The sequence below is a fragment of the Notothenia coriiceps genome, unplaced genomic scaffold (genome assembly GCF_000735185.1).
Source record: "Notothenia coriiceps isolate Sejong01 unplaced genomic scaffold, NC01 NC01_scaffold00019566, whole genome shotgun sequence".
Lineage (NCBI taxonomy): Eukaryota > Metazoa > Chordata > Actinopteri > Perciformes > Nototheniidae > Notothenia > Notothenia coriiceps.
In genome coordinates this window covers 2,614-11,950 of record NW_011352267.1, presented here as the reverse complement: position 1 = coordinate 11,950, position 9,337 = coordinate 2,614, and the positions used below count along the sequence as shown (strand labels likewise).

The 9,337-nt window shown below is 40.9% G+C and overlaps 2 protein-coding genes across 2 annotated transcripts in view; both read left to right on the top strand.

The window, feature by feature from the left end:
• Positions 1-1,905: 1,905 nt before the first annotated feature.
• LOC104952121 (protein crumbs homolog 1-like) lies at positions 1,906-7,553 on the top strand (the record flags this gene model as incomplete). Its single annotated transcript, XM_010778875.1, has 4 exons — positions 1,906-2,767; positions 3,107-3,223; positions 3,512-3,638; positions 4,490-7,553. Coding segments are annotated over 4 exons (1,328 nt in total), but the record flags the coding sequence as incomplete, so codon positions are not given.
• LOC104952120 (dysferlin-like) overlaps positions 6,251-9,337 on the top strand; it is a gene marked incomplete at its 3' end in the record, with an annotated part of 4,792 nt that continues 1,705 nt past the window's right edge. The window contains exon 1 of the mRNA XM_010778874.1: positions 6,251-6,292. Coding sequence (XP_010777176.1) covers positions 6,251-6,292 — 42 coding nt within the window. The remainder of the gene's footprint in view (positions 6,293-9,337) is intronic.

The following is a 9,337-nucleotide window of genomic DNA, read 5'->3' as shown; positions in this document are numbered from 1 at the left end:
TTCTTTAACGGTCGCGTATTCATTCATATGAACGTTAGAATATATAATTATTTGACAGCGCCCCGGTTGAGAAACGCTGCTACTACTGATTGTCTTGGATTGCATCCATGAAATATTGTATAGGCCTACTGCATATTGAGAAATCTTCGACCGGTATATTGCGCAATAAACGGGAGATGGGGACCCCCCGATTATTGACGGGTATTTCGCACACTGGCTAACACCCTATTTCAACAATCACACTCCCTGTAATTGACATAATTAATAGATAGTTTAGCTTCTCGTCATCAGTTGCTGTGGCCCACTGATGTTAACGATCGTAACTGAAAGGCTGCCTGCCAAACGTAAACATTCAGCCATGTGACATTCAGCCAAACTCTCGCGAGAGTTTTACACAAGACGGATACTTTCTAGCCATAACCTGGAGAACGTTCACCTCACGACAGCGGAGCTAACCAGGCAGGCAGTCCGGTCCTTCCGATTCCGAATGGAAAATGGAGGGAAAAGTGGCGGGCTGCTTGTGTATGCACATGCGCAGACAGGACAGTATATGTGGTAATTAAATTGTACATATTTTTTTCTAATGAGGCTACTTTTAAATGAATGAAATCAGCTAATTTTAAACAGTGACGATATATGTTAAGATTAATTAAAAAAGATAAGAAGGATGCAATAACACATTCAAATCTATTAAAAAAGGCTTAAAACATGTAACATCTATAAGGGGTCAATCAGTTTTTTCAATGTGTTTTGATGTGAGAAATGACCAAAAGATGGTTCCAGAATGATTCAGAAGTGGAAAAATGAATAAAGCAACCTCTCGGTTCAAAATAACCCAGGCAGGTGTTCAACTGCAATTGAAGCCCTAATAACCCCTTTGACCCAGCATGAACAACACATCAGTGTGTTTACAGTACCCAAATAGCCCATAATTATGACCCAGCCAAATGAACCCAGCAATGTGTTTATAGAAATAACCCCGCATTTTTTAGAGTGTACCTTTTGTCTGCATAGGTTATAAAGCAATGTATTGCTAATGAACGCAACTTATGCTAATTGGGCAGTTTCTATGTGCTGGGGACCCGTACTTTACATTTCTAACCTAACCTTGTAGGATTCTATGAGCAGGCACATAGACTGGAGATCAAGCTCCAAAAACACTTTTGTATACCCAAATGTAACTTGATATCGTTTGCAACTTTATGATGATATCTTTCAGTTCAACATCCCTGAATTGTACCACTGGCTAAAGCCCCAAAGCCCTATTGTGCGTATTAGAAATGATGATGACATCATCAGGGTTATTTTTACTCCTATATCATTTCAAAGCCTTAGCGTTTCTAACCATGAAAATTGAACTCTCTTAAGTGTTTAAAGTAGGTCATAAAATAAGAATGTACCTTAATGTGATAAATGCACACCAAAGACGCATGGTCATCATGCTCATCTGATGTCAGGAAGATGGAGGAATCAACACTGTTACTTAACGCCATTTGTTCCTGCTCAAATGAATGTTTTCCGCTGACATTGTTTATCCTTATCAATATTATAATATGAGAAGGAAACCCAAACTGATTCTGCAAAATAAACTGCAACCAAAACAAGATAACATGTGATTACAAACATATAGTTGTTGATATAGAGTTTAAATGTGATATGTACTGTAAATGCATACCTCTGAAAAGTATGGGAGCTCTATTGCACCAATGTAAATCTAACATCTAAAGTGACTCAAAAAGATGAGCCCTTTAACAATAATAACACACATCTTACATCAAAAGTACTTATATTGTTTTAAAGAGACAGCGGATCAGTAGGTGGTTTTCCAATCAATGCATCAATCATGAAAAAAAACTGGTCTTGGTTTTTCAAACTTTGTCAAACTGCTCATTTTCCCTCCCACAGGTTTGACTGAAGCCATTTTTCAGGACAATGCTCTTCAGTATGTTGCCAACAGCTCCCTGCTGAGCCCAGTGACCGACATCACTATGGACATACGGACACGTGACGAAAACGGGATCCTGTTGCGGGCCGCCAGCAGAGCGGAGGTCTTCTGCCTAGGGCTGCTCAACTCCTCCCTGCTGGTCAAACTGGACAGTGGGGCGAGCGCTGAGCTGCTGGCCTTCACAAGTGACAGAGTGATTGCAGACGGAGCATGGCATCACATCCAGCTCACCATGGTGGAGCCCACACACTCAGTATCCCGCTGGCGCCTCACCGTCGACGGGCAGAGATTCGGGGGTAGCTTCGGCGTTGGTGGCAACCTCAACTTCCTCAATGACACCAATGTGTGGCTGGCTGAAAAATACACTGGATGCTTAGGGGAAGTGAGGGTGGGGGGAGTCTACCTGCCACTCATTAACGTACCAGACGCCCCGCAGATGAGCCGGTTCTCCAGACTGGGTGGGCACGAGCCAATCATAGGATGCCAGGGTTCACCGATTTGTGATTCCCAGCCCTGTCTCAACCAGGGTGTGTGTCAGGACCAGTTTAATGAGTTTAACTGCAGCTGCAGTGCAGGATGGGAGGGGAAGCTGTGTGAGTTGGAGGTAAATGAGTGTTCTTCAAGTCCCTGTGGCTACGGTACATGTAAGGACCTTCTGGCAGACTACCAGTGTGACTGCCACAGCGGATACACAGGGAGAGACTGTAAGGAAGAGCTGGATAACTGTCTGGAGTTCAGTTGTGTGAACGGAGGAACCTGCATGGACAAGGGGGGGGCTCACACATGTTCATGTCCTCGGGGCTACGTCGGAAAACGCTGCCAGTGAGTACACTTTCTCAACAGTACATTGACATCCTTGTAAACTGACCACACATCCTGTTTTATTGTTAAAACATGCGAGTGATAGGCTGCTTATCAGAGATGTGTGTAAGATGCATGGACGGTCAGGAACCTTGGCATGCACTGGTTACCAGTGCGGACAGAATTTAGTCCAGGAGGGCACTGGCTCTGTGGATGATCGAGTGTTTTATCTCTTTGAGTAACGGTGTGTAACGGTAACCGTCTGAGTAAGTGCTGAGCATATGTGTCTATAGCTTTTATTGATTTTACAGAATCATACATTCATGAATGATAATCAGTTCATGTGTGTGTGTCCAACAGGTGGCGTTTCCCTCCAGTGGCGTGTGATGCAGACACTAAGTGTCTTAATGGGGGGGTTTGTATAGGAGGGGACTCAGGAGGCAACTGCACCTGCAAGCCAGGATACACTGGAGCCAGGTGAGAGTGAGCAACACACACTCACACACACACACACATACACACACACACACACACACACACACACACACACACACACACACACACACACACACACACACACACACACACACACACCAGCCGCTCAGTAGAAACCAAATCCGAGTTTAAAAGTCGGTGTGTGTGTGTGTGTGTGTGTGTGTGTGTGTGTGTGTGTGTGTGTGTGTGTGTGTGTGTGTGTGTGTGTGTGTGTGTGAGAGCTGCTGCCCTTCAGTCAGCATTGTATTAATCCCTTGTGATGTGTTTCAGGTGTGAGACAGAAATAGACGAGTGTGAGTTCAGGCCTTGTCTCAATGGGGCCACCTGCCTGGACAGACTCAACCACTTCCAGTGTGTGTGTGTGCTGGGCTTCAGTGGCAGAGTGTGTGAGAACAACGTAAGTTAATAAGATCATAGAAAATGTAAATCTGAGTGATGGATTTAATGGGTTTAATATTCAAGTACCCTTTAAGCCTAGAAAAGGAAAACATGATATACATAATTTGCATAAACAGCAATATAGCATCTCCATCCCATAATGTCTCCTTCCAGTGTAAAAATATTTCACGAGTTCTAGATACAATTTTGAAATTACAATTGAGAGCTCAAAATCCCTTAATTGAAATAATAGCATTGTATAAATGAAGTTGAATAGGTTAGAAAACATTATGGTTTATGTCAATAAAGTGTTGTTATAATGGCTCCTACTAATTAAACACAATAATCAAAATAATATTACAACTTGAGCGTGTTCACTTACTTTATAAGTGTAAAGAATACTATAAAGTGAAACTTATTTAAATGATACAACGTTGGTTGGGTTTCTGACCTCGCTTTTGTGGCCGATTGATAATACAAATGTCCCATATTCTCATGTCCGGTTTATTTTCTTCAGTTTAGTTCATCAGAAGGACCATTACAATGGACTGCTTGACCTTTGCCTTTGCGTGTCAGTGCGTCTGGACTTAAATGAATTCATTAACAAAACAGTATTCTGTAGAACTTCAAACCTAATGGCTAGCTATAAAATGAGTTGTAAATAAATGTACTCTGTCCAGCTCCACCAGAGAAAAAGCAACACTTGCTGGAGCAGAATAAACCAGGGAAATCAAATGGTTGCTTTTAACAGATATTTGTCACATGAACTAATCCTTCATTAACCATTAATAAACCCATAGTTACACATTATAGACAATCGATGATGGGTACAATATATGTTGTAAACATGGTGCGCTTATCCTCCTGCAGAGAGAGGAGCACACGGAGCGCGTCCCCTGGCTGGTGGTCACCATCCCCCTCACCACGCTGTGTGTGCTGGTGGCCATCCTGGTGGTGTTCTGCATGGTCATGACAGCGCGGAAGAAGCGTCAGTCAGAGGGCACGTACAGCCCCAGCTCCCAGGAGGTGGCTGGGGCCAGGCTGGAGATGGGCAGTGTACTCAAAGTGCCCCCCGAGGAGAGGCTGATCTGAGGCCAGAGGATGTGTACAGGGCTCCTGCCCTACGAGGAAGACATGGAGGATAAATCAATGACTGATCCTCCACCTGGGAACACAGTTTATGTCGAGGTCTCACAGATGGACAGGTGAAGACCAGAGAGAGGCTCCCCTGTCGGGGAGAGGTGGGGGGTGCTCTGACTCTAGACCTTGAAGAGTTGTGTCTTGAGGAATACTAAAATCAGGTCAGGACCATGTGAACAAAAGTCATTTTGGATTTTAAGAAATGTTGCACTGGCTGGACAACACTGAAACTGAACTCCACATGATGAAGGGGCAAGTATTCAGGAAAACCAATCAGGGCTTTCTTTAAGGGCTTTCCTTTCCTTACCATCACAATCCTTATTAAACACACATTTGCAAGACATATGTGTTTTTATTGTGAAACAGACGCTCATTTACATCCTGTTGTTGTCCTGCAAGAGGTCACTTGCTAATGTTAATCCCACATGACTTCAACTCTTTCATCAAAATGGGTTTGGCCCCTGATATCCTCCTTCAGCTTTACATCTGTGTTTTTGGTCTGCCTCAAAAATGTGAAGAAGCAAAAGAAGGAATGTATTTGTGAATCAAACCTGATGTTCTGTTTTGCTGAAACAGAAATGTGGAATTTTTACAAAATGTTCATGTACTCAGTTACTGAGTCATTTCTCCTTATTTAAGCTTCTGCAGTCTGTGAATGAAGACATGCAAACAGTTCATACGATGGAGCCTTACTCCGAACCCCCAACAGAACATGTGAATGAATGACTCAGAAACGGTATATTTGCTGTAATATATTGTCAATGTGCACTGTACAGGCTGCCTATCATTGGTCACTGTGTAAAAATGCTGTCAGTTTGTGTTGTGTATCATTTGATGCAAAAGTTAAAGTCACTGTATTTTTTGTAATAATTTCTCTGGCAACAGAACAGGATTTTTTTGTATGCTGTATGTAAGTTGTCAGTGTTTTTGGATATAAATAACTTTTTTCAGATGTCTAGAAAAAAGGAGAATTCAGCAAAGTCTAGTTAAATTGTATCTAATTTAAAGAAATGTCCTTAAAGTCAGATGGCACTACCCTCACATTTGAAGTCCAGGAAGTCTCCCTACTCACTCCCCTTTCACTCTGTCCTCTCCGGGGCTCCTAACTGAACAACCAACACTGCAGGAAACTGAAGGTTCTGATGTGACCCATGTATTGCATTTCATGAAATAGAACCGGTTGTGAAAGGAAAGTATAATGCAAGTCAGAGCTAAATATGAATTAGAGAAACTCTTGTCATTACTATTCAGAGTTGTATTGAATGCCATTTCAAAAGAGTGATATGTATGAATTTCATCATGATCTGTAAAGTTTTAGGTATGGGTTGGCATAATGTCAATAATTTTCTAGATATTACAGTTATCTCTGATTTATATAATTCCAATCTAGTACAACTAACCCAATATTGCTTACATGTGGTTAATCAGATACACTATATGGCTTAGTATTGAGACATCCCTGTCCAATGTAAAACCCATTCCTGTTCAAACATGACAATGCCCTCAGTCAACCCAGTTATGTACCTGACTGAGGTATTGCAGCACATCATTACCATGGTTTGAATAAAATACGACAAGCTCTCCAGCATCAGACCAGATCGACTAAGAGTCTTACTGTAATGGGCCTGTGGGAAGATGACAAGCCTGACATGCAAACGTTTATTTTGGAAGAAAAGAGAGACGAACGGGGACTGTGTTCCCTCAGATTCATTCAGATCTACTTGTAGTATTCAATATAATGACCCTGACCTGTGGTCGGAAAATGTGAACCTCACAATTATCATTTATAATTTTGACCCAGCCCAAATGTGTACCCGGGTCGGGTCTAAGTTCCTCAAAGCTGAGTGGAACCCATTCATGATATCTATTGTCTGTTTAATATCTTGTTGTTTTGTTGTAAATCCAGGAATTAGATATGGTTCACAAGTGGAAATACTAAATATTTATTTACGGTACATTTAAACTGATCCATACTGCTGCTTCTCTCTCTGAGGTTGTTACAACTGGCTACATGCATGCTTTAATACAAGTCAGAAATCACTAAATGTCCTCTCATGTGCATCATGAAACAACATGCATTCCTGCATCCATCAAACACAGATAACGCCTTTGTGAGGACTGTATTTCAAAGAGAGGTTAATGAAAGGAAGAACCTCAGGACACATATTCAAACTGTGTTTAATTCGTTATGGTATTGTACAGACCTATTGTGATATGGTGTTGTTACTTAACAGCAGGACATCCACAGGACAGCTTTGCACAGAATGGTAGTGATTTTACACTGGAGTTGTTTTAAGTAAAGCCGTACCACATCTACATTCCATGTTTTTTTTCTTCCAAAACAGGATATATTTACTTTAGGGAATAACCACAATTTAGATTATGAGTGATAGTCCAACCCAAGCCTTTTATTTATCTGCACTGAAAACACAGATTTAACAACATAACTCTATTAGGTTAGTTCCAAGCAATTATATTAAGTTGAACCTCATTTTTTGAAACGTATTATTATTGCTTTCAACTAACCTAATACAGTATTGGAAAATCTGTTGTCATAACACATTTAGTTAAAGTCAACGTTTCAGTTATTCAGTGCACTTCATAGAAACCTCTGTTTTTTAAGTGAATATCTCCTTTTGAAGTAAATCTCTTTATTAGTACTAAGTGTGCATATGAGGAAGATTTTGTGTTTAATGGTCATTTTGTGCATTTAGTTTGAAATGGCGCTTCAACTGAATGAATGTCTGCGGGCATGAAATGTGTTCAAAGAAAAATAAAAACAAAAGAAAATGAATTATCTTGATGGATGTGTTTTGGTTGATCCCATTCCCAACAGTAAATTAAAAAATACTCTTACAAGGTACAATATTTCAATGAAAATCGAGTGATGGGGGTAATGACAGAAACCTTACAATATACACAGCTTTTTGACTTAATTCCCTTCTAAGAGGTGTTACATTGAACGTAATGTGTAATTTGTAATAACACCGTCTTTTAAAAAAATAAGTAAATGTATCACTTATATAAAAATCATCAAGGCAACAATGTCTTCAAAATAAGAAAACGTCAATCCATCAATGATGAATTAATGACTTTACAACTCTTTTTAGGGTTTTAATGGACATAATTGTTTGCAATATAATATTTCGCTTCACCAGTAGGAATGTTTTTCTGGATTACCGCTTATAACTGAAGAAAAAAAACACAGAAACACTGATAGAAAAAAATTAAGTAGTTGAACTGTTGAACCCTTCAACGTTCCCCAAGCCTCCTTTAAAATAAATGTCCTTAAAAAATAAATCCCCCCCTCACTGTCACTCTCTCTCTCTTTGAAGCCCTGATGGTGCATTCCTCCGTCTCTCTGAGCGACTCCCACCCAGCTGGCTGCTGGCTCGGTCACTGCTCCTCCCTAATGAAGGCAAGTGAATCAGGACAAGCCTCCCCTCCCTGATCGCACAGTGAGGGGGCAGGGGGGCCGCAGATGCTATGGAATTGTTTTTAAAAACACACAGAGACATCCTGTCAGTCAGATTCAATGGAAAAGTTCTTAATTCACATTCAAAGATATCTTGATGAGCAGTATTCAAAATGCAATTAGATGCGATAATACTTTATTAGTCAGATCAAGTCTGAAGTTTTTCTTGCATCACAGTAGCTCTATTTGCTACATCAGAATCAGAATGGGTTTTATTACCAAGTAGGTTTATAAATACGAAAAATGTGCTTTGGCATAAGTCAGGGGTCGGCAACCCGCGGCCCTCGAGCCGCATGCGGCCCTTTAAGCCCTCTGATCTGGTTCCCTTGAGCTTAGACAAAAATAAGAAGAAAATAAAAGTATTTGTAGGACTATTTAAATGTTGTTGCATGGTTGAAAATGTTTCGTATCTTGTATTTTGAGGTGATACTGTGACACATAAATAAAACACAAAACGGTTTTAATTAGGTCAACTAAAATATGCGTCACATCCTGCTACGGTCCCGCGCCAGCGCCTTTTCCTGCGGGTGAATAACCTGACCCCCAGCTNAAAAGACTTCCGGCGGAAATGAAGTGCATTTGTGTAAGGTTATGGCGCTACCCTTGGTTTGTCGCGTAAACTTGTCTATTGATGAGAGTAACACCTACGTCACTTCCGGGCAAAAATTACGGCCCCGCCCACTTTTTGGGGAAAACAACGCTGTCATTTAAATGGCGGTCAATACAAATTCTGAAGTTTTTGCCCATCCGATCAATTTTTTTTGAAAACCGTGGATTTTTGGATCTTCAAAGAGCTCGATTACGATGGCCAGTCAGGCAAACAATTACATTCGATCATTGGTAATCGACAATCGGTCTTGATATATGGTTAAATTAAAATCAGTAGGCGAGGCTGTAATTTCTCCAGCTGTTACTCACATGAGTGAGGCAGAACATAATAGTTTTATCATGCCAAAAAGCTGCTGTGTCGTTTATTGCACCTCAAACATTAAAACAAATCCAGAGTTATGTGTTTCTGTACTTCCTCTAAGAAGAAAGGACAGTAACAGAAGATCTCTGTGGCTTCAGGCTCGATCGCCATTCAAATGACAGCCGTTGTTTCC